Source organism: Meriones unguiculatus, chromosome 3 (genome assembly GCF_030254825.1).
Source record: "Meriones unguiculatus strain TT.TT164.6M chromosome 3, Bangor_MerUng_6.1, whole genome shotgun sequence".
Classification (NCBI taxonomy): domain Eukaryota; kingdom Metazoa; phylum Chordata; class Mammalia; order Rodentia; family Muridae; genus Meriones; species Meriones unguiculatus.
Genome location: NC_083351.1, coordinates 105,369,651 through 105,395,440, shown reverse-complemented (window position 1 = coordinate 105,395,440; position 25,790 = coordinate 105,369,651). Strand labels below are relative to the sequence as shown.

At 44.2% G+C, this 25,790-nt stretch overlaps 1 protein-coding gene across 1 annotated transcript in view; it reads left to right on the top strand.

The window, feature by feature from the left end:
- Nucleotides 1–25,790, top strand: part of Retreg1 (reticulophagy regulator 1) — a 128,144-nt gene that overhangs the window by 40,127 nt on the left and 62,227 nt on the right. Inside the window, exons 2-3 of the mRNA XM_060380413.1 lie at nt 1,880–1,986; nt 7,712–7,742. Of these exons, the coding sequence (XP_060236396.1) occupies nt 1,880–1,986; nt 7,712–7,742 (138 nt within the window). The remainder of the gene's footprint in view (nt 1–1,879; nt 1,987–7,711; nt 7,743–25,790) is intronic.

Here is a 25,790-nt window from a genome sequence, read left to right as displayed (position 1 = left end):
CTGCTTCACTGCTTTTTGCTCTCTGTTCTCATTCTGGTTTCTCATTAAGGCCTGGCCTTTGTTAGCTTTGAGTGTGTTTGTCTGGTAATAAAGTTCACGGAAAGCAGTACACAGTACACATAATCATTCTCCTCTTCCCCTTCCTCCACCCTCCCACTCCCTCCCTCTCCCTCCCTGCCTTGGTTTTGTGAAACAGGTCTGTCTCTTTTGTCCTAGCTATCTTAGAATTCATTATGTAGACTAGGCTGGCCTCAAACCGACAGTTTTGGCATTAAAGGTATGTACCACCACATCCAGCACCTTTTCTGCTTTTTACAGCTTTGCCTTTACATGTTTGCTTGTTTGTTTGTTTCATTTACTACGTTTAATATCACAAGAGAAACTGGACAGTTAGTAATGGAGGGCACAGGACAAACATATAGACAGAAATCCCGTTGGCTTCTTCCCTAGGTCGAGGAAACCTTGAGCCCTTCCAGAGTTTGCTTAGGTCAGTGGTTTCTGAACTGAGTGGACTCTCTAGGTTGGTTGTTCCTGCACAGGGCTTTCCTGTGACCCAGTCGATAACTCCGCCAACTTTGTTAAAGTCACTTTTCTAGTGATCTCTGAGTACATCCAACCTATCCAAAAAGGAGTCTTGCAGGTATTATATGTTCTTTATGGGAAGGGAATTTGAGTTTGTTTTTCTCCAGAGAGGAGATGGGCAGGTGGACTAGAGGGTGATCCTAAGAGAGGAAGTGCTAACAAAGGGGATCTTTTTTTTTTTTTAAAGAACTGTGACCTTTTCATTATTTATTATTATTTTATGTGCATTGGTATTTTACCGGCAAGTATGTCTGGGTGAGGTTGACAGTCAGATCCCCTGGAGCTGGAGTTACAGACGGTTGTGAGTTGCCATGCTGGTACTGGGAATTTAGCCTTGGTCCTTTGGAAGAACAGCAGGTGCTCTTAACCACTCAGCAATCTCTCCAGCCCACAAATTGGATCTTAATACCATTTTGCATGTGTGTATGAATGTGTGTATGTGTGTTCCCTTGTGTACCTCTCTCTCTCTCTCTCTCTCTCTCTCTCTCTCTCTCTCTGTGTGTGTGTGTGTGTGTATAAGCCCAAGATGATGTTCAGTGTCTTCCTCAATTGTTCTCTACTGTGTATATCAAGGCAGAGTTTGTTTCTGAAACCAGAGTTTGCGATTCTGGCTAGTCCATCTTACCAGCTTATACCAAGGATTCCCTGTTACTATCACCAGACACCTAGGAATATGGCAGCTACCATAGCTGCTTGGCTTTTACGTGGCTGCTGGGGATCCAAACTATGGTCATCATACATAGTACCCAAAAATTACATTTATTTTATGTGGGGGCGGGGCATGCCAGAGCACATCTACAGAGGTCAGGCAATGTGTTCCCCATGGGCATCCCACAGCTCTCATGCAGATCATCAAGCTTGGCACCAAGTACTTTTACCTGCTGAACCATCTTGTCATTCCCTCTTAATGCCAATTTTAAGAGACAGGGCATCTCATATGCATGTTCCATGTTGGTAAAGCGCCCTGTAGCTGTGGCTCTTTAGTCAGTCAAAACACAGCTTCTAGCCACTGCCATCTCCACCTGCAGCAGCCATAGATGCATTTGAGTCAGACCCAAGAGAGAGAAGCCTCTGTCAGCATTAGAGGCTAGAGCAGAAAGCCTAGTGCTGACTACTCATGGCCTGGAGGTGTTGATTTTTCTGACTTTAGTGCAGCAATTTTCACTGGGTTGGTTTTCGAAAAGAAAAATTATTATTGAGTGTAGTTTTTGTTTCCATGAGAGAAAGCCAACTTATATTTAAAAAAATAAAAACCTTCACATTAAAATGGTGATTTGTCTGTTTCTTTTGGTCGTAGGTTCCTGGCATTGACCCCATGGAGAGTTTATCATCTCATTTCTGTCATGATACTTGGTCGTGTTATCATGCAGATCATCAAGGACATGGTGCTATCCAGGACAAGAGGTGAGAAGACTCACATCCAACTTTTATGGATTTTATTTCTAGAGCCTAAATGTTGAATCTTTGTGCAGACATACTCATTTTTTTGAACCTGGAGACAATGTCTCCCCCCGACTTGTTTTCTTTTCCTTCTTTTTCCTCCATCCTTCCCTCCCTTTCCTCTAGGTTTTTGAGATGGGGTCTTGCTCTGTACCCAGGCTGGCCTGGGACTCTCAGTGATCCTCATGTTTCAGCTTGCTGACTACTAGGATTATAAACATGAGTCACCGTATTGTCTGGGTTTTATATATACATAATTATATGTAAATATAAAATAAATATCTAGAAATGTATAGAATAAAAATATAGTATTATATAAATAAACATATAAAATATATTTACATATATAAATAAATATGTATAAATAAAAATTTCAGTTCTGGGGCGAACAATGTGCCACTGAGCTACATCCTAGCTTATAATGAATTTCAGAGTGAGTAAAAAGTTTATGTCTTCTGGGCTCTTTCTTAGTTTTAAGCTCTTCACAAACCAGGGTTTTCTTTGAGTAGGCTGCTATGAGAATAGCAGTTAAATATTGCCTCCACCCTACAACCTATGCTGGGCATCTGGAAAATGTGCTAGTTTATGTAGTTTTCTTTCATCTCAGTGAAGGAAAGCAGTGAGCTTTAAAATCACTGAGAGTTACATAAATGCTTTGAGTTTGATTAATGCTGCTGAAAACAAGATCAGCTGTAAACATTACATTTTAAAGTGAGAGCCTGAATCATTTTTAAAGATTGCTTCAGTTTTTTAAGAGCTATGTACTATATTTTTCCATTCATCTCCATGCCTCTTCTACTAGTGTTTGAGCTAGTTTTGTAAGTGGGCAAAAATATCTCATGAACATAATGAGCCCTATGAGTGTACATGTAGCAAGAGCCATTTGATCAAAATCACAAAGGGAGGCTTTGGTTAGGGTTCACATGAACTGCTGTGTATAAGAACTGCCCAGATATGGGGACATATTATGAGAAGGGAACCATCTCTCAAACAAGAACTTGAGCTCTGGACTGAAAGTTATGGCGATTTTTACCATCATGGTGTTCTGTGAGTTGGCCTTTAAGGCTGGTTTATGTTTAAGTCTGTCCAGTTCTTAAAGCAAACCACCATAGAAATGATTTTTTTTTATAGAAATGATTTTTAGTGTGTTCAGGTGTGGAGGTAAGTCCTTCATACCTAGCCTTTCTGGGAAGGTAAACAAATTAATTTTTGTTTGGTATTTCATGGATCCACAGATGTAAATTATATTCTTATGTACAGAAACCCTTTTCGCCTTCTCTCCCCTTTTCTTCCCTCTAGCACCCACTTTTCCAAAAAAAGATGCCCAGTTCCTCACTTCCAGCCCCAATAACACTTGCTGTTGTATTCCAGTTGCACAGAGACTTCCTGAGGCCAACACCACCTCACACCTCAGGTCCTGTGGGGAACTTGGGTAGGCCCTGGAAGTCCCGTGTATCTGCCTTGATTCTTAGCCAGAAGAAGAGGGCTCTTTGTTCTTGAATGTGCTTTTGAGCAGGTTCTTCCCTCAGGAGAATGCAAGAAGGCAGAGACATTCGTGCATGTGCTCAGCAGCCTAAAAGCAAGTTGGGGCCCAGGAAGCTGAATACCTTAATATTTTTATATCATATGTTCACTTTGGCCCTCACCTAGATGTGAGTTAAAAAGAACAGATGAAAGAAGAGAGGGAAAGCTGGAGATCTTGGCTTTTGGATGTGCGGCCAGGATTGGAAGCAGAGCTGTTTGGAAGCCTTCAAGCTCTAATGCTCAGGACCCATCAATGTTTTCAGTTTTTAGCTCAACCAGTTATTGGGTAGTTACACAGTGGAGAACTTATTTATTTGCAAATAATGTCCTTGAAATCCCTCTACATGGCAAAATTGTCCTTGAAAACACTGAGGAGGTGGAGCTGAAGGCTGCCAGCAGCCTAAAGTCCCTAATTCAACGCCAGGTTAACAGAGCAGGCCTGTAATCTCACCAAGGCTAAGGCAGGAGACCAGAATCTGAGGCCCCCAGGGCTAGGGAGGAAGTGCAAAGCCACAGTAGGACTGCTCATTGAGATTCTGCCTTAAAATAAAAAGGTGATCTAGCTCAGCAGTACAGGGCTCACCAACACACACTAGGCCTTAGGTCCGGTCACTAGTGGTGCAGAAAGAAAGAAAAGTGACATGAGGTGGAAAAGAATAATTCTCAAGCTAGCTTAAGGTCCTTTCCTAGCTGTGGAGAAGCCGGATGATAGATGGTTTCCTGTGGCTGTAATGGATTACCACACACTTGGTGGCTCAAAACAACAGACAGCACTTTTCTCATAGCTGTGGAAGCCATCAGCTCAGATGGCACACCAGCAGGGCTGTCTTCATCCTGGAGGCTCTGGTGAAGGGCCCATCCCTGCTTCTTCCTGATGTCAGTTGGTACTGTTGGCTTGTAGCTGCATCATCACAGCCCTGTCTCTGTGGTCACATCAGCTTCTCTTGGACCTCCTGAATTCAACCCCCCCCCTCCAGCTCTCTGCAAAGAATGCTTGTGATTGTAATTGGTGCCCACCTGGATGACCTAGGGTGATCTTCATTCTTCACCTGATGGCACCTGCCAAGTTCCCTTTTCTCTATGAAGCAGCATTCACAGATGCTCTGCCTGCTCTAGTGATGGAACACGTCATCCTGTAACAGAAGAGAACCCATTCTTAAACCACGGAATGGAATTTGGTTCAGGTGAAGGGCCACAGTGAGTGACAGTCCATAAACTGGCAGTCTCCCCTTTCAGCTGGCACAGTCAGGGCATCTGGGTCTCTGTCTTCTCATTGGTCAGGCTGTGCTGTGTCTTTTTGTGCCAAAGCTAGTTATAAACACCAGCTTCTAAGGGGGATGCAGAAATACTGGCCTTTGCCATCATTCCTGCCCCCTTCCCCAGGCCACTGCAAAAGGCCTATCTTTCTCTTAGGCTTTTCACTGAATGATATTGTTCTGAACACAGCATTTCTTTGCACGAAAAAAGATTAAAAAAAAAAAGTAAAGAAAAGAAAAGAAAGAGATGGGCTTCCTTCTGCTGCTTTCCCCAGTCACTGGCTGGAGAAACCTTAGGGTTTCTTTGTCCTCCCTTATGGAGTCTTTCAGGACAAAGACCCAATTGAGCTCGTGAATAGCTGGCTGGAGATGGCGGCAGGGTTTCCAGCCCCACACAGTACTGGCTGCAGTAGGCTGCTCTCAGGGAGATGTAGACTTCGTTTTAAACTCTATCAAGAAGCAGCTGTGACATCGCTATGGCTCTCATCAGAACCATCAGTCACTTTCAGACACCCCCCACGCATGCTGCCACAGCAGCCAGGGAAGCCTCGCTCAGCTCAGCAGAGCTGTCTGGGACCTTGTGCCTCTTTCCCCCCTCTCAGCTGCCCGCTTTCCACATCCTTGGCTAAATACATGAACTTTGCTGGTTACGAGCTTAGTTGTATATCCTCCCCCAGTGTTTTTTTTTTTGTTTTTTTTTTTTTTCAGTACGCTTCCCACATTTTAAGTTGAACATCCCTAGGAAGTAACTCTGTGCACATTACTGAATAGCTGATCGTGAAGTGTTTTTTTTTTTTTTTTTTTTTTTTTAATCTTAGGAGACAGGAACTCTGTACCCACCGAGAAGCAAGCAAAGCCCTCCCCACTTCTCCTTTCTACTTCCCATCATCCCCTCTGATACACTCTCAATACTTCACGGAAACAAATGGAGAAAAGGGAAGCAGGGGTCCAACCATGTGAATTAGCTTTTCTCTGTGAAACCTGCAGGTCCCCAGGCCTTTGGTTAGTGAGTCATTGCGACCTCCAGCTGCAGCAGACTCCTGATGTAGATGTCAGAAGTGTGCACCCCAGATTACTGATTACTGCTGCTCACCCACAGGCTCTGAGGCTGTCTTTTGTAGCATGTAAAACTCCCCCTACATCCTCAAACTGGGCTGTGAACCTTTTCTCCTCTACCCCCATGCTAACTAGAGTCAGCCATCTCCGCCTCAGGCTCTAAGGTCTTCACATAGTACCTGTGAGGAAAGAGGGCCCAGTAGGTGTCCCTAGCTGCACTGCACTCCCACAGCCGTGTGGCAGGGGTTGGTCCTGTAAGCTCTGGGTCTTTCTGTCTTTCCACCCATGAATCCACGCTATCTATTTATGCCACAGCTCAGCAGTCTCTTGCTCACTGAGATTAGACCTAGTTGAGGTTGGGCCTGTGGTCTCTGGTCCCTCGCACACTCTCCCATTACTGTTATTCTGACTTGGTTTATCTCAGGCCTGGAATCAGTAGCCTGTGCGGTAGCCACTTGCCCACACTTAGCCCTCCCAAGGAAGCTGTCAAGCCTCCACGTGCAAAGCCCCAGTCCTCGGTACACTGTAATCACCCGCTAGGTCTCTGTCCCTGTGGAATCAGCTGACAGTTTACTCGTTCCCTCTGTAGCCCTTTGCTAATTGTGCTGTGCTTGGAACCCATCTTGGTCAGAACTTCCCCCTCTATACAAGCATCACCGGATCTCTGTTCGGTGGTAGTAGCAATTTCGGAGTTGCCCAGTTCTCTTGTCCTTCAACCATAATACTTTCTCCACTTCTTAACAATAAGACAAACATCTCAAGCCAGCCTCTCTTTTCTCCACTGAAGACTCCAGAGTCGTTGGAGAAACTGTGAAGACACAGGATAGGCTAGTATGAGGTGAGGGCGAGCCAGTGTGTTTTCTGGCCATATCTCTAAATCTAGGTGAGTCTACAGTATTGCTCACAGTCCCCTGCATTAAGTTAATTTCATTTTATATGCTGGTCCACTCGAGAAGGCTTGGGTCAGGTACAGGAAACACAATTGTTTCTGAGGCCTAGGAGGAGCAGTCTCGTACCATAACACCTGTGAGGAAGGGTTCATCCCTTTGCTTAAGCAACCACAACAATGAAGGAAACCAGATTAATGGCATAATTCAGTTGTTCGAAGAATCAGAAGCTTAAGAATTTTGAGCAACTTTTTCCTACAGTGAATGTTAAGAGGAATTTGACAGGGGATGTTCAACCAATAGCGGATATTGAAGATCATACAAGGCAATACCTTTGATCTTTGGTTCATTGCAAATGCAGAAAATGTCTCCTGGTTGTTTCTTACTGAGCTCTTTTAAGTCTGGTAGCTGGCATGTACTTTCAATACTTGGTCCAGTAAAGATAGTCCCTGGAGTTTTGATAAGTAGATCTGTCTGTCTGTTTGTCTATCTATTAATTATCATCTATCTGTCTATCTACCTACCTACCTACCTACCTACCTATAATCTATCTTCCTCATCATCATCAAGTAATTTTTTTTCTGTTGGTTTCATTGGAGCTTAGATGGAAGTTTAAACTATCTGAAGACTGTACCATGTCTATCTCCCTTTCATTACCACTTCCATTTGTCCTACTTGTCTGTCCTTTCTGAAGTATGATGGTTTGCATCCCTTGTCAAGTCTTAAACTGATTCTTTGACAGCACTTTTTCTGAAGTGCACATGAGGCAGATATTGGGTCCTAGAGTGTCCTACCTTTATGATACTCAAGTGTTTTGTAGACTGTTGGCTGCATCCATCGTAGTGTTGATATAGTCTAGCATTTAAGAGATGTAAATGCTGGAGAAGCTTGGGATGTTGCTAAGCTGGCAAATGCCCCCGGAGAGTGACAGCTTGCTTATGTTTCACATTTTACTTCCTGTTGCAGGTGCACAGTTGTGGAGAAGCCTCAGTGAAAGGTAGGGAATTTTTCCATCAACGATATGGCGCATGGATGGTAGGGTGGTGGGGAGGGTAGGTGACTTGAGCTGTGGAGGTGTATCGCTGACGTTACATCTTAGCAACGGGGACCTGAGTCCCTATAAGGATCTGCAAGACTGTGGAAAGTGAAGCTGAAGGAGGGGACAAAATGGGGAAGTTACTGCAGGAATACATGTGTTTCCCTGAGTAGCTGGGCAGTGGTTTGTGGCTCACTTGTGTGAGGATGCAGCCATGAGGAGGAGGGGCCTTTCTGTTTCCTTTCAGATTCAGTTTTGGAGTGTGAATGACAGTTGTTGCAGAGAAACGGTGAGGGCAGCAGTGAGTTATGTTCCAGTTATGTTGGAATGTTCCAGAAGGGCTGGATATGCTGACAGTTCAGAGGGCTGGAGAAAGGAGGAGAAGAAAAGGAGAAATAAAAGCTTCAGATACTGATCAGCCATTTGGCTTCTGTCCCACTAGGGCTACATCAGCTTCTTGACCATCATCTGCACTGCAGGGAGGTGGCTGTTTCCAAATGGAAGAAGGACAAATTAGAGCAGTGATGAAAGGGCACAATTTACTTCATCCATTGTACATATGAGACATAAAAAAGATGAAGAAAGTTTAATTATTAATATTCCAGTGAAGCTAATGTTTGTTGGAACTGATTTTTTTTTTTAAAGAATGGATTTGGCCATATATATTTGTGTTACTTAAGAAAGGATGGTGGGAATACATGACTTGTAATGGAGGTGGCATTGAGGAAGGGTTTATGCCATTTTCATCCTGTCAGCATGATTTATGCCTGCTGTCACCATGAGCCACTTGGCCTGAGACTGTCTCCAAGTTAGCTCTCCTTTAGAGACTGACTGTTGGGAAGCTGGGTAGTCAGGAGACTGCTGATGAGAACACAGTCAGACAAGGGGATCTGGGTTCCCAAAATAGCGTTCTTGAGGCACTCAAGTGGCTCCTTGCACATGCCTGGGGTTGAAGGGGTCTAGTCTTGGCTACATGTTGGGCCACAGCAAGTAGCTTATGCTTGCTGTGCTTTCTATACACTGGGAGAAAAGAAGGAGGGTTGCTTTCTAATTGTAGTTGCTGTAAGATCGGACCAAGGATAAAAAAGTAAGCAAGGTCATGTGCTGTTTGGCCCAGAGTTCTCTCTGATCAGTCCGACTATCTTTCGCTCTGCTTTGGAAAGTGTTTGTCAAAATCCATGAGTCAGATGACAGTGGCTAAAAGAGCATGACATTACATTGTTCGCTAGTAGATGGGTACAACTGGAAATAATCATATTACATGAAGTAAGCCAGTTTCAGAAGGACAGATGTCATATGTTTTCACTCATCTGTGGTCCCTAGATCTTATGTAGTTACTTAAAGGCATGTATGCATATATAAAATGGAAGTAGAAGTGAGAGCATCTGTGACAACAAAGGGGAGAAACAGAAAGAAGGTGAGGGTACGGCAGGAAATATGTTCAGTGTACAAGGTATACTTGTATGAAAAACATTTGACACAATTAAATGAAAAGCTAAAAGAAAACCTGCATGTCAGAAATGTAATCCCCAAAATAACAGTGGTTATTTTTGTGCTATTTTAATGGTGGGTCATAGTGGGAAGGGCCTAGGTCACAAGGACTCCTCCTCATGAATGGACTCTGGCTATAGAGGGGGTTGCAGCTGGGAATTACAGCTCTTGCTGTTCTTACAACATGGTGCCCCTGCCCAGCAAGAAGGCCGGTATCACACAGGCCCCTGATCTCGGACGATGTGTTTGTTCTCCGAAGTTTCCAGTGTAGCATGATATCGGGACTTTAGTGATGGGAATTTCTAATATTTCTGCCTGAGTTTCATAGGTGATAACTTGGCATACATGTTCTGTGGTTCTCAGCATCTGGCCTTGGGTAATGCTATCTTTAACAGTGAAAAAAAATTGAAAAAGAAAACAACTTACAGGTTAAAATATGTGATGGGAAGCAGATCACTGGAGATAGAAGGGAAGGTACTCTATGCTCATGGCAGCCATGTGGGATTAGGATCTTTTTAGTCCGAGTACATGGGCACAAACCTTAACCAACTCTAGCCTGGACTCTCACCCTCTTCCCTGGCAGCGTCTGGTCATTGTCCCCACTGTCCTTTGGTACAACAGCTGAGAGACTCAGATTACTCAGCAAGGGTTAGTTTTCCCTCCGCCAGTGTCTGTTTTCAGTCTGGGCTTGGTCTCAGCGTGAGCCTGCCTTCCTGTCTGTGGGGCTTTCTTCGCTGTGGGTAAAGTGTTCAGCAACACTGGCGGCGCACATGCACACAGAAGCACGTGCACAAATACTCGAGACGTTTAAGGACTGTCTGTAGACTCTGCAAGTGTTGGCGCTGCAGCAGTTCATACTGCCAAAGCCTGGCTCTGATCTTCAGCAGCATCAGCAGTAACTGGGAAACTTAGCTCAGATGCCACCTCATGTCTGCACAGGTTCCCAGAACAGTTGCTTGTGCAGATGTGATTCTAGGTGAGCACGCTTTGAGAAAAGCTCTTTCTTCAGCTGTTTGACAACTGCAAGCTCTATGCAGGGTTTACACTGAGGTAGGTTGCTGTCCTCTGGGCTAAATTAACAACTCCTATGACTCCTTCCTAGCGTTGGGTTGAGGCCCACTCTAGAGTCTCATGTTCTCTTCTGGTTTCTGCAGAACTATGGCTGTTGATTTAGTAAAATCCTCTGTTAACAAGTGGTAATGCATTCTATCTTTTCCTGCGTATGTGCCTTCCTTTTAAAAACAAAGTGGCCTACTGAGTTGATCTCAGTAGATATGGTAGGAAGAAGAAACCTTACTTAAATTTTTGCCACTCAAGTAGTTTTTTACCTAGCTCTTTAAAAGTGTGTTCATTATAACCCAAATTAAAGGTCTAGGTTTTCTTCATCGTAAGTCATCTTATTGTTCACTATTGATTTATCTAAGGTCTATTTCATTTGTATTAAAGTTGTAGAAATTGAGACTGGCAGGCCCTGGGGGATTTCTGACAGAGCTTCAGGGATGCCAAGGAACTTTTAGCAAGGAGCTGTCTGTAGCAGGCAGTGGTGGGCCTTGGATTCAGCTACAGCTGAGACCTGTACCAACTTGACTCACCTTGAGGCAGAGCACAGGTCATCCTAGCCACAGGGCTAAGCAGGAGTCCCAGGGTTTTGCCCCTGTGTGACCAAATCACAGATTCCCCCTCTTGTTCTGCTTTCTCCTCCTCACACACCCAGAGCAGCAGCGTGGGCACTGACACTTGGCATTGGCCTGAAATGCTCTTTTGTGCCACAGGCTTCCATATAGTTCCCACAGTAGTTGCTCTTGCTACTCTGTATTTTGAGGGACAGGGAGTGAATCTTTGACTGTTAAGTCCAAATTGTGGTATCCATCCAGCTCACCAGCTGGACTGAGTCAGAGAACTAAGCAGATGCTAGGACGTTAATTCCTAAGACAGTATTCCTCTTAAAAAATAAATACTCACCTAGTGTCTCTACGTTCTTGTCTTCCCTGACAAATGGAACATTGTTCAAAATTGTGTGTGTGTGTGTTGCTAGGAATTGAACCCAGAGCTTTTTGCATACAAGGAAGTGTTTGTTCTACCACTGAGCAACATCACCAGCCTGAGAACCATTATTTAAAATGCAATTATAACTCTTGCTCATATACAGTCTATAGGCAAGATTGGCAGATCCAAATTCCCAAGCGTAAGGTTGGTAGCTTAAATGTGTAACCTCTCCCAGTGACAGTTAACTCCCATGTGTCAAACTCTCAGACCTCACAGCTTTAATTTTACTTCATGCGTTGTAAGATTTCTTCGTTCTTTCTGCATTGTAACCAGGACTCCCCCCCCCCCCCCACACACACAGGAAAGTGTGGCATCTTGCGCTGTAGACATGAATTTCAAAGGAGTATCTTCTGGTGAAAGGTTCATTTGGTTGGGTGAAGTGAAGAAGAGATTTTCCTTTTCAGAAAGAAAATCAGCCTCAGCCCAGAATGTGCTGGATGCCTGTGTAAGCCTATTTTGGCTGATGACACCCAGGCAGGCCTGGTAACTGAGCTGCACAACTTGAAAGCCTGTCTTTTGCCAAAATGAGAACTCCAATAGGCCTTTTATGCCTTAAAAAAAAAAATAACAGTTGAGCACAATTCTGTAGTTATCTATTGTTCAGTGGGGATCAAAGCCCCTTTCTTCCTCTCCTGACAAAAGAAGGGGCCCATTCATGGGCAGAACAAACCCTCCCAGGGGCTGCTGGGCTGGGTCTCCAGGCGATGCACAGGGCTCCCCTAAGAGTCCAGCCAAGTCGATCATGTTGTTCCAATTGCACTTTGATATTGAGACTCTTCAAAGTCAACTACAAAAGGGGACTCAAATGTGAAGTCACCCTGGAGGAAAAGACCTGGAGAACTAGGCTCACTGTCTCTCACCACCAGTGGTATACTTACCTGAAAATTATTTATGAGCCTTTTTTTTAATATTTAAATCTCAAATAGTTTATTTGTTCCTTTTTTTATTACTAGTTACATTTTATTAACTCTGTATCCCAGCTGTATCCCGCTCCCTCCTTCCCTCCCAATCCCACCCTTTCTCCCTCATCTCCTCCCTGCCCCTTTCCAAGTCCACTGATTGGGGAGGACCTCCTCCCCTTTCATCTGATCCTATCAGGTATCTTCAGGACTGGCTGCAAAGTCCTCCTCTGTGGCCTAGCAGGACTGTGGGGGGTGGGGAGGTCAAAGAGCCTGCCAATGCGTTCATGTCAGAAATAGTCCCTGTTCCCCTTACTAGGGAAACCCATTTGGTTACTGAGCTACCACGGCCTACATCCAAGCAGAGGTTCTAGGTTATATCCATACATGGTCCTTGGTTGGATAAACAGTCTCATATAAGACCCCTGTGCCCAGATATATTTGGTCCTTATGGAGCTCCTATCCTCTCCACATCATATTAACTCCCCCTTCTTTCATATGATTCCCTGCACTCTGCTGAAAGTTTAGTTTTGAGTCTCAGTATCTGCTTTGATACACTGCTAGGTAGAGTCTTTCAGAGGCCCTCTGTGGTAGGCTCCTGTCCTGGTACTTGTTTTCTCCTACTCCAGTGCCCATCCCATTTTTCTTTCTAAGTGAGGATTGATCGTTTTACCCCAGGTCTTCAACAAGGACATTTGCTCAACCATGTTTGTAGCAGCTTTATTTGTAATAGCCAGAACCTGGAAACAACCAAGATATCCATCCACGGAGGAATGGATGCAGAAATTGTGGTATTTTTACATAATGGAATACTACTCAGCAATTAAAAACAAGGAAATCATGAAGTTTGCAGGCAAATGGTGGGATCTAGAAAAGATCATCCCGAGTGAGATATCCCAGAAGGAGAAAGACACACTTGGTATACACTCACTTATATAAACCTGTAAGATATGATAAACATAATGAAAGATAAAGAAGATAAATATTTATCTTTAAATAATAAATATTAAATATTTATCTTTAAACACCTAAAGAAGATAAATATTTATGAGCCTTTTAATGTGTCCTGTACTGGATATTTAAGGCCCACACTCTTCTTTCGGGAGACTGTGATGAAGAAAGTACCATCCCAGTGTGGAACTCCGAGCCCCTGGTGTAGGTGTTTGCCACTGCAATGAATGTTTTTTTTTTAAAGTGTTAAAAATAAAACTCAGGGTATTAAAAATAAGGTTGGGGATGAGGACGCACTCAGCTGGCAAAGTGCTTGTCTAGCATGCACGAGGCCCTGTGCTCAGTCCCTAGCACCTTATAGATACAGTGTGGTGGCTGTGCCTGCCCACCTAGAGCCCGAGTTCTAGGGAGGTAGAGGGAGGTGAATCAGAGGTTAAGGCTTATCGTGGGCTATATAGCGTGTTGGGGGCCAGCCTGGGATATAGGACATACTCTCTCAATAAGATATTATAGTTGTGTTTCTGTCTGGCTGTGCTTCACTTACGTCTTAATGCTGTGAAATGTTCCATCGTATGCCTACAGCCCAACTTTTTAATCCCACCTATTTGCACGGCCAATAGTTTCGGTGAGTCTCTGAACTTGCTACATTGCAGTGCAAAAGCTTGAAGGAAGGGAAAAGGGAGGAAAGCCTGGTGCATAACGTGAGCAGCTGCTGAACTGAGGAAGCTGCATCCACGGAAGGGTGTGTGAAATCGGCAGTGGTTTTTGGGCCCAGACAGAATTTAGAAACATTGCATGCTTTCTGGATAGTTACCCTTTGTGGTTAGTTGAGTCCGCTCAGCGCTGCTTCTCCTCTGGTGGTCACTAGGGGGCGGTAGGAGGCGGGACCTCTCAGCTCTGAGAAACGGAGAAGTAACCCACTGCTAGGGAAATGAAGCCGCCCACTCCAAAGCAGGGTTAACACCTAGGCGGTCGGGCAAGACAAAACATTCGTGCTTTCCCAGTTACAAGAAGAAAAGCCAATTAAAATTTACATCTGTCTATGTGTGTGCAATGTAAAGAAGAGTAAAAAAGAAATAAATGAACATAGACTAAGAGAAGTGATAGGACAGTGTGAAGAAACACGTTCCCACGGAGAGTAAGACAGACTGGGCGAGGACACTCACAATGAATGGCAGACTAGGGACAAATGGCCGTAAGACGTAGTTTTCAAGGCTAATGGTTTGCGAGAGCGGAAGAACTCAGAGTTCTGGGTCGTTTTGCTACTGTTTCTACCCTCTGTCAGAATCTTCTGAATCGCTCTATTGTTGCTGTAGGAAGTCTTTCCTTCCCCCTCCCCCATATTTGATTTGTTCCTGAATCAAAACACATAGACAACCCTCTTCTCCCTCCCGATTCCAGAACCCTACAAAAAGCCAAATCACAAACCCCAGAAAATACCTTATTTTTTAAGCAAATTGTGTAGAAAGAGGATAAATTGGTGATTCATTAATTCTGGGTATAAAATAACCATTTAAACGTATAGGCAAATCATCCCTGTTTGTTCGTAACATACCCATGTCCACGGTGCCGTGGGATGTTTCCAGAACCTTGATGTGCTTAGAGTGGGCCAGGCAATCCTGCTCTCCCCACTACATCTGCAATCCCTCCCTATGGCAATAGGGACTCTGCAGATGTGGGGTGTAGATATTTTCTGGGTTACATGGACCCAGGGTCACCACATGGCCCTGTCCAGATCAAAGCGGGATGGGGTGGAGAGGAGATGCCACGGTGGGCCGGGAGGTGATGGAGGGGAGTCGAAGAGCGTGGGCAGCTCCAAGGTGCCAGGAGAGGCAGGCCTTAGCCTCCGGAGGGGAGCCGACTAACAGGCCACAGCTGTAAGACTGCTTGTGACAAGCTTTAAGCCATTAACCCGTGGTGGTAGTGCAGCAACCGTGGGAAGCTAAAAGAATATTCACGGTGATGTGAGTCAGTCTTCACTGGAAATTGTCAAGGGCAGGTTGGTCAGGGCGCAGCTCCATCCACCAGAGCAATGCAGTTTTACCTGGTTTGTGCGGTAGTTGCCTCCTGACGGGGTTTGACCCAGTTGGTCCAAGAGCAAGCCCCTCATGCTGGAGCAGCAGTGTCAGGGCTGGTGGAACAGAAAGGCAAGCATTGCGAAGACAGCCAGCCAAGAGTGCACCTGGGAGGATATTGCCACTGGGTCAGAGGGAAAAAAATGACGATTGCAGAAGGAACTAGTGTGGTCAGGAGGGTCCTGAGTAATAGGACTGCGCCATGCTGGGAGCCAGGGTGGAGCATTGCTTGGGGCAGGACAGCGCAGTGTGTGTCCTGAGAGCCAGATGGAAAGCCCCGGGGAGCATCAAAACATTGGGAGACCTCCAGGAATAGCTTTCTCTGAGTTTCATTTATGAGACTTCTAGGACTGAAAACAAATCCAGGCAGGGGCTTAAAGACAAGAGGAAAGCTGAGAAAATGGGGGTCGCCATGATGAGCTACATCCTGGGAAATGATGGGGTAGTGAATGGAGAGTCTTAGCTAGTGACCAGAAGGAAAGACTGGCGTTGCTCTCTGGTTCCAGACTGTTTTCATTCCCCTCAGGGGGAACCTCACCACTGTCAGGGAATCGTTTCCATGTGTTTCCATCACTTCCTCTTGCTCTAGACAACCACAGTCTGCTGCTCTTTGTGCGTTGGCCTCTGAGTATTCGTCTAAACAGCCATATGTCCTTCATTAATTTTGTCTGGCTTCTATAGCTTTGCATAATCACTTCAGGATGCACCCAAAATATAACCTTTACCATACCTCATTCCTCCTCACAGCCGAGTAATACTCCTCTGCCTAGATATGCCACATTTTGCTCTGCCATCACTTAATGGTCTCTCTGGCTTTTTCCATCTTATGGCTAGTGAGAAGTTTGATTTCAGCTTGTTTGATTTTGTTCTAAACACAGAGCACTAAGGTCATTTGAGTAAAGAACAGGTGTGCGTGTATAAGGACGACTGCACGGGACTTAACGGGGGCCTCAGCCCTGTGTATGGCTGTGGTGGGCTCGGCTTCTGATGGACTTTGTTAGAAGCCTACAGGTCTTTTGTGGAAAATTGGAGCTGACATGAAGTACCTCTGCAAATGCTGAATTCTAGGCGGTATTTATCTGCTTCCCTCCTCCAGTCCATGAAGCCAGAGCATCCCCCCTATGGAAAGAACTTGGGGCCATAGGGGCTGTTCATCTGTCCTTTAAGTCATGCTGCCTCTTAAATCTGTATTTTAACAGTAGCAGGGAAAAGGGAAGTGCAGGGTCAGTCTTGTTGGAGTTCTGCATCAAGAAAAGGAGCAGGTCTGTGGTGCCATCCCTGACTGGAGAGCATTGCTGTATAACTCATGTGCTGGTCATTCGTTATTTTGAAGGCTATTCTTACTTGTGTCTGCTTTTAATACCTGGACAACTGGGAGAGGACTTATAATCCTGCAGCCATTTGGCTTGTATTCTTCAAGAGTATTTTTAAACTAAAACATCCAGAGCTGTCTCTTGTCACTGAGAACACAGGCAGCACCCTCTGTACGCTTTTCTTTTCTCATTTAGGTTTCAAATAATATTTTGAATTACGCAAATCCCCACACACATATACTTAAACAACATTTCCCTTGGTGTTTTTATTGTTAGTTGATGACTATTCTTATTAAAATGAGCAAGGAAATTTTAAATCATGTCTCTGGAGCCATCTGCTATGGAAAGAAAACTGCTGTTTTCTAAACAGCACCGAGCTGAACAACCTCAACTCAGATATGGACATTGAATTTCAATAAATTGCACATGTAAATATTTCCCTCAGTCTTGTTGTAATGTTTAAGGGGCTTTTAATGAATGTACCATGTTCAGTATGTAATATTACCTAATTGGGAGGAATTTAAACATTTTTTAATTAATTTCTATTTTGTGTTTTTATGTGTATGAGTGTTTATCTGCATGCTTGTCTGTGCACCACATGGATTCAGTGCCCTGGGAGGTTGGGGGCAGAAAGAGGTATCAGCGCCCCTGGAACTGGAGTTAGAGGTGGTTGTGAGCTGCCATGTGGTGCTAGGAACTGAAATGTAGTCCTTTGTGAGGATAGAAAGCTCTCTCAGCCTTTAGCCTCTGAGTCTTCACCCTATCCCTCAAGAGGCTTTTAAATGAAATTGAAACGTGTTTTTAAATTGAATGCTGGGTCTCAAATGATTTTGGGATTTAAAACAAGATGACCTCAGGTCCTTTCTCATAAGCAGAGAAGGAAAAATTTGGCATTTTCGTTGTTGTGATAACATCGTGGAGAAAAGTTAAAGGATTCATCTGGCTTATAATGCAGACACTTTAGAGAATGGTCTCTTGACTTTGCTGTGTCTGGTCCCTTGCATAATGAGCTGAGACATCATGGTGGGGACCATGTGTAGGAGCAAAGTGGCTCATCTCATGATGGACAGGAAAAAGTGGGAAGAAAAGGAATAGACCAGCGACAAACTCTGCGTTTCACAGACGTATTCTCTGAAGGGCCTGCTAGTCATCTACTTATCTATGTTCTCATTCATTAGCACCCTCACAGTTTGCTCTTACTAGCACCACCAGAGGGGAGCCAAGCCTTCAACATGTGAACACTTTATGGGGACATTTCTCATCCAAGCCGTAGTTAACATTTATAAACGAGTTATCTGGTGGCGATCAAATCATACCCCCCTTTTCCCTAGTGGAAGGAGGTAGTGGTTCTAGGTTAAAGAATCTGTGTTGTCTGTGTAGGAATCATGGGTACTAGAAACCAATTATCAGTTTGTCTTTGGTTCCTCAGTCAAGGCATAAGAGCTTTCCAACAGTGAAAGAAGATATGACTTGCAATGGATAAGCGCCTCTTGCCGATCATAATACGGGGTTCATATGTAATCAACAGCTGAAAGGCAATTGTAAATTCCAGAGGAAGCCTTCCTGCGTGACTGCTGCCAATGGATTCTGGGAATAGGAGAAAAACTATTCTCTGGTAAGCAAGTGATTAAAAGAAACAGAGAGAGGCCAGTGAGAAGTGGATTGACAGTTGTTCAACTCTGATGCCACATCAGCAACACTTTCGCTCTTTGCCACCTTGGCTTCCTATGACCTGTTGGCTCAGACTCTCTGTTTCTTGGTTGGATTGTTATTAAAGAACGCTATAGACTGGGCTACTTAAAGGGCAAGCATTTATCTCTCACTTTGCTGGAGGTTGGCAGTCTGTGATTATGGGCTCTTAATATGATCCCTCTTCTGGGTTTAAGAGCACCATTTTCTCATTGCATCTTCACATGGCAGACAGAGAGCACTCTGGCCCATCACCGCCTTCTAAGGCAACAGTTCCACCATGGGGCTCCATCTCATCAGCTCACCAAAACCACACTCAGCTCCAGAAGCTTACTTTTGGGAGTTAGCGAGTTGCATGTAAATTTAGGGTTTGCAGATGGTCATCCCAGGACTCTCCTTCATCAGCCTCTCATCTCTGTCCTTTTGGATATGGTGAGGGGGGACGTGGAGGGATGGGAGGGGTTGAAAGAACGCCTCAGAATGCAGAATTAGGGAGTCAGGTAAAGTCCCGGGCAATCTAGACCCCGGAAAGGATCGTGATGAGGCAAGAGCTGAGAGGCGGTCTGCTCTCACTGTTTCCGTGGGAGGGACTGTCTAATGCCTTCTGGTTACATGGTGCTGGTGTTTCACGGCTCCCTCAGATCCCCAGTGGAAACGTTCCTCACATACTTTTAGATGCTTTCCCTTGCATACAGGCCAACTTCATGGCCTTTTGTCTTCCTTGCCTCAGAGGCTGCGCAAGGTGTATCATACTCATAGAAGAAGGCAGGAAGAACATGGGGACTCAGATGCAGTCCATCTCTTCCTCTTCATACCCAGATAACCAAAGTGTATCACCTGGCCAAGACAAAGCCAAGAAAGGGAAAATACTTATGGACACTGTGAGGTCATGACCAGCATAGATGTATAAACTACAAGACAGACAGCAGCAATTGTGTCTCCATAATGTGATCTGTTGTTAAATTTTTAAGTGGAGATGCTTTTCACATAGTTTCAGGGGTTTTTATTCCTTCCTTTTATGCCTTCCAAAGCTCATTAGAATGATTACTTTTGAATATATGTGTGTGTGTGTGTGTGTGTGTGTGTGTGTGTGTGTGTATATATGAGAGGTTTGTGATATATATACATTTCATTTACAGGATAAATGGATAAAATTTCCCAAGTGTATCTGTTCATCTAGATACCTATCTATTATATATTTATCAGATCTATCTATCTATCTATCTATCTATCTATCTATCTATCTATCTATCATCTATCTACCTGTCTTTCCTTTTCATTCATTCCTTTCCTACATTACTCCCTTCCTCCCTTCCTTTCTGCTCTTCCTGTTCTATTCTTCTTGACTTTGAATTTTTGGGCTCTAGTAAACCTTCTGCCTTAGCCTTGCTGGGAACTGTTCATTTATTTATTTTACCTGTTTTTTTGATTTAGGATCTAATATAGCCCAGGGTGTCCTCAAACTAATTGTGTAGTAGAGGATGACCTTGAATTCTTGATCCTTTTGGCTCCACTTTCCAAGTTTAAGGACCATGTGGAGCTTACCCTTTCAAATATTTATTTACATACATACTACTTACCTATATTTTTTTTGTTTACTGTTTGAAAATTTCACACATGAATATAGTATGTTTTGATTATATCCATCCTTCTCTGCCTCCCACTTCCCCATGCTCATCCACTGGCGTCAGACAGACCTGCTTTTGGATCCCTGCTTACACTTTGGGGCCACCTTCCCCGTCATGTCTGGCTCTGTAGCCAGTAGATTCATTTTTCCCTTGAACACTTGATGTACGTGAGGCAGGGTGCCAGTGTTAAGATGTTATTACATTTTCTCTGAAGTTAGAACGGGGGAAACCAGTCAAGTGTCAGAGTACTGCTGAGAGAGCAGGGTGTGGTACGCTGCTGGGCTCAGGGGAGCTGTGAGAGCTCACCTATCAAAGGATTCTATCGAGGGTCTAGCTCATAACTGTAAGTAAAGAGGAGACTGTGTTGCTACGTGAAATCAGATGGGAGAAATTTCCATTGGTTGAGATAGGATTATGTCACTGTTAGAAGTTTTCATTGGTTCAAATGGGAGAATTATGTCGCTGTTAGAATGTTTCATTGGTCCAGATGGCAGAATTATATCACTGTCAGGGATTTCATTGATTCTTTAAGGCCTTGAGGAGACCAAGTGAACAATTACATTTAAACCAATGCTGTTTTGATCAAAACATGCTCACTGAAATGATAATTTCAAGACAAAGTTAAAAAAAAAGGTAGACAGGAGAGGGGTGCCTGAAGGAATGCTGGTAAATTAATTGTACTCACATGCTGTCAGTGCTGGAGCTTGCCATTAGCTCCTTATTTGGAATCTGCTTTGTATTTTCTTCCTGTTTTCCCACTTTCTGTTGACTCTGCTTCCCGTTCAGGTCAAAGGGAACTTTGGTGCAACTTGCAGATTCTAGAAACTGACTGCTTTTCAGAAGTTTATTGTTCATCTCAAGAATATGCGCTTTCGGGGTCTTTGGACAGGCAGATATGCCACAGACACTTTCCTCTCAGGGTTTTAATTCTTCGTGTTTCCATCCTTGCATGCCACTGGTTTGACGTGAGTGACGACAGTGCAGTAATGGGCTTGTTCAGCGGCCCCAGTGGAGGCAGTAGGACTTTCAGTTTAACAACCATCCTGGTTCTTGTCCTGGTTCTGCTGTGCACCTGGCCCCGTGCACCCTCCCAGGCCAGCTGGAATGACACAGGAAGTAGAATGAGGGGCCTGAAGAGCTAATTAACCTGTCTCTTTGAGGAGGTTTCAGTGATGACAAAAATTAGCAACACTTTATTTCCTTCTGTCATGGAAATGAAGTGAAATTGTCACTTGGACTCTGGGTATGTTCTGGCAGCCAACAGTATTAAATGTGAGGGAGCACAATGGAATCAGGAAGTTAAGAGGAACAGAGGAGGACGGGAAACTTGCAGTGAAGTGAGCAGCCATCGGTGGAGGATGGCCACGGATGACGATGATGGTGGTGGTGGTGGCAGTGGCTGACTGTCTCCTGTTAGCGCTTGCCCTCTCTGTGCTCATTCCTTTCTGTGTATTCACTAGTTCATCCGCAGGACAGGGCCTGAGGTGGAACAAGGAGCCTCATTTAGAGAGCTCTTACCTGTTGTCTCCTCCATGCCAATGGCTTTAAGTAGTATATTCTCTTTAGAGCAAAATCTCATGTTTTCATTACATGCCCATGTTAACAGGCAATGATATTAATATTATCTGTATTTGGGAAGTAGAAGTAGTCAGAACCCATGGGGGTGGGGCTTAGCTGGGCAGAAATAGCTCTGACCCTTGGTCCCTTCCAGATGCTGAAGAGACAAGGTAAGACATTTTTTTTTTAATTTTATTTTTATGGCCAAAAGTGTTTGCTTGCTGTTAAAAGTTTTATGTAGGAGGTTTAAAGGTTGCTCTAGTCATGAAAATGAGGCTGTGCTTTTACTAGGGGCCCAGTGAAAGCAAGCTTTTGAATGGATCAGCTCAGCTGCCAGGGCTTCAGTTTCCTTACTGGCTAAAACAAGCTGAGCAGACTTGCTATAAAGCTGTGGAAATCAAGATGTGGTCCCAGCAGATGGAATGGTAGCACCCATCATTCCAAGAGTAAGTCTTCCCAACTTGATTAGCCAGGTGTAGACATCTGTCACAGATATGCTCAGAGAATTGTCTCTTGCATGATTCTAGTCCTGTCCAATTGAAAATGTTAACTATTGTAGTGCAAACATTGACACAGCCACACTTGAGTCCTATGTCGAGTTTACTTGAGGGTAGCCTTTGTCCACTGTACTAGCTTCCTGTCACTGTGACATAATACCGCAAATAAACAACTTCCAAGGATGAAGAACGTATTTGAGTGTTTTAGAGGTGTCAGTCCAGGTTGCTTGGCCCTGTTACTGTAGATAAGTAAAAGCTCTGTATATAACAGTGGAAGCTTTTGGCACAGGAGGCTTCTCATGTCATCCAGTTGGGAGACAAAGAAAGGGAAAAGGAAGGATCCCTTTGTGGGGTACACCATCAATCACCTACATTCCTTCAACCAGACACATGTGCTAAAAGTTCTATCATATCTCTATAGTAGGAGGGACCAATTCTCAGCCCTTGAGCGTGTAGGAAACAGTCAGACTTTTGGTTTTACTAACGGCGAGAAGAAAAGGCTTTGAAGACTGAGTCTGAGATTCTTATTTCTTCCAAATTCTTACTTTTCTTGTGTGTCTTTTCCTTAAAAAGAAGAGCAGTGGCCTGAATGAATTGTTTCCTCCATCCTGGAGGCCCAGGTGACAAGCCAGCAAAGCACCCTGAGATGAGGGGTGGGTACCAAGTTGGAAGTGTTCTCTCTCTTGCTTGTGGTGGTGATTTAATAGGTGGAAATATGTCAGACTTTTACATTTCAAGGGGGTAGTTTATTCTTTGTAAAACCTTTGTCTGCGAAGTCTACACCTTTCTTTCTTCAGCCCTGAGCCCCTAGCTCTAGAACATTCTGGCCACTGAACACAGGTAGCAATAAAATAATTATATTTCCTGCCTGAGTTTTTCTCAGACATACAACCAAAACTTATTTTTCAGTTATTGTCTCAGCCACAGGCATTGCTGTGATACATGACTTGTCTCTGAAAGATCCAGGTCTTGGAGGCTGTTCCTGAGCTGGGTCTGGTTGGAAGTATTATTATGTAAATATTATAATAAAAGTACCAATAACAAAATAAGTTAATAAAAAATATATATTTTTTTGTTTTAATCATGAATATATGTATATATTTCTATAGTGATAGCTGAATTCTATGTCTATCATCTGTCATTTCTAACTCTGTAGCTATGTATCTATGTCTATCTCTGTATCTATCTATCTATCTATCTTCTATTATCTATCTAGTCTGTGGTTCTAAGGGAAGTGTGAAGTGTGAAATTGAGGCAGTGTATTTTCAATAGCACTACTGTATCAAAATGCCTTAGACTGTGGATATTTATAAAGAGGAACAATATACCGATCAGAGTTTTGGACAGGGGGGAGCTCAAGGTACAAGTGAGAACCAGTGTTTGATATGGGCTCATTCCTCCCCTCTATGTTCTCACATAGTAGGCGGAACAAGACAGCTCCCTTCAGCAACTTTTCAGGAGGGCACTAATCCTACTCACAAGGGGAAGCCTTAATGATATAGCCAACTTCTAGATGGCCCTACCTTTTACTACTGTCATGTTAGTCAGCAGGGTCCAGCGTATGACTTTAGGGGGACACAAACACTTAGGCTGTGATATTAGTGGATTGCGAGCTATGCTTTCTTTGTTGTGGTGACTGGAAACAGCCCAGGGCCCCAGACAGCGTTTACCCTGCACCCCTAGTACAGTGGGCGCATGTCAATACTAGGTACTGTACAGTTGTCCGACTGTGTGCTTTTGCCTTGTCAGTTCGGAATAACCCCAGTACCTTGGGGCAGGTCACACAGCCAGTAGCCATGCCTTCTCATGTCCTGTACCTTCTGTCTTGTTCCTCATTGCTCTGTCAACATTAGGTAGCCTGCAGCTGGCTGAGAGGGCCATGGATTTCCTGCCTGAGTCTGTCCAGGGCGGCAGAGGTGAGAACACTCAGAGCCTTGTTAGTGTAGACTGGGTGCCGCTCTATCACCCCCTTCCTTTCTCTTTCACACAACCACCCACCAGTTAGTTCCAAGTTACTCATTAACAGGCCCGGAGCTGTACCAGACTAGGTTTTCTTAGTGAATCATCCACTGGGCTGTGAATGAAGTCTTGAAAGGGACAGAATGAAAGGATTTGAGACGTTCAGTCACTCAGGCCCTTTTCTTCCCCGGATTTGTGATAGAATGGAATGTACGGCATCACTCCTGGGTGACAGTGACATCTGTCCAGTGCTCACTCCTGACGTTGCAGTTATGCCTTGGCAGGTATGTTCTGCTGTCTGAACCTTTCCAGGCACCACCAGCACCTTTGTTGACGTGGCCAGACTCACTAACTAACTAACTAACGGTGCCTGAGAGGCTGCAGGTGCGGATCCCCCACCAGCAACTCCAAGGTCATCATCACAAAGAACCTGACAGGCTTGTTTTGCTGCCTTTTTTAATTTTTATTTTTTTATGTTGGTAAATGCAAGCTTGAGTTAAGAAATTCCCTTTGGATTCCTAGAGCCAAATCAAAAAAGTTCCAAAAGTGCTGGCGGGTTGGCCTACAAGTATGGCACTTGCCTGGCTCTGGGTTTGATCCTTTGCACTGTAAACAAAACACAAAACAACAAGCCAAGAAAAAAAAAATCCTGAAGAACTGATTTTGCCAGCAAGATGGCTCAGCAGGAAAGGGCATATGCCACCAAGGGTGAGGACTCCAGTTTGAATCCTGGGATCCACATGGTGGAAGGAGAGAAAAGACGCCTCAAAGTTAACCTCTGACCTCTGTACATGTGGCAGACACACACACACACATCATACAGGCATAAATAAGGAATTAAAAACCCCCAATTTTTGATAAAATATGTATATTATGAGCCATATTCTTTTCCTGACCAGAAAGCACAGAGGAATATGAACACAAGAACTTTGCATTGAAAATTGTTTGATCATGTAAGATCGTTCAAGAAGAGCTCCTCTCTGCTCACTCCGTGTTATTCCCATTTTTTTCTAAATACAAAGCTACATTACCTTCAAAATAAAAGTTATTTTTAAAACACGTCATTCACTTCAGTCATCTTTGATAAGTAGAGTACCAGTAATTACTTGACATTAACTCTCTGGTGAATAAAATTATGCTTAACATCTGACAAATACTCCAAACACACTCAAGGCAAGTGCAAGACCCGATGGTTATAGCTGCCCACGATTTGCGAGCTCTGCTTCGGATGGTGAAGTGTTGGTAGGATCCTAACACCATGGAGGGTGGTCATAAGGCACATAAGGGCCCAAGACATGACAGCAAGCAGAGAGAGGCTGGCTTGGGGAGTTGGGTGGACGCTTGAACAGGCTGCAAGGGCCGGGCCGGGCCAAGCCTTGACCTTTCCTTGTCTCCTGGCTCTCCCGAATCGCAGCTGGAGATTACGAAATGTGCTCTGGATGTTGTTTCCAGAGGGCACATGTCCTTTCGGTGACAGCTTATTTCTGGATTCCCGGTGCAAATGCCTGAAGTCTGATGACATTCAGGGGTGTGTTTCCCAGCCCAGCATCTGATTAGTCACCAAATTCCAGGGACTCTCCCAGCTGGCTCAGAGTGTAGCACGTGAGTGCACAAGTAAAACAACTTATTTCCTCTAGTCTCATTTTAACAGTCCCTGAAGCCAAGCCTTGTTCTTTCCCTGCTCTCAATCTCTGTGTGTCTCTAGAACCATTTATAAATGAAACCTTCTGTCATTTGTGGACAAATAGGGTTGCTAAGGCTGGATGTGGGGCCTCCTTATATTTTATATCTGAAAAGGTGACTTGAGTCACATCTGAAAAAAAAAAATCTTAGAAAGTAGAGTGAGACTATGCCAGATTCTTACAGCAGATTCTCGGTGTTACTTTAACAAATCATGTGCCTGT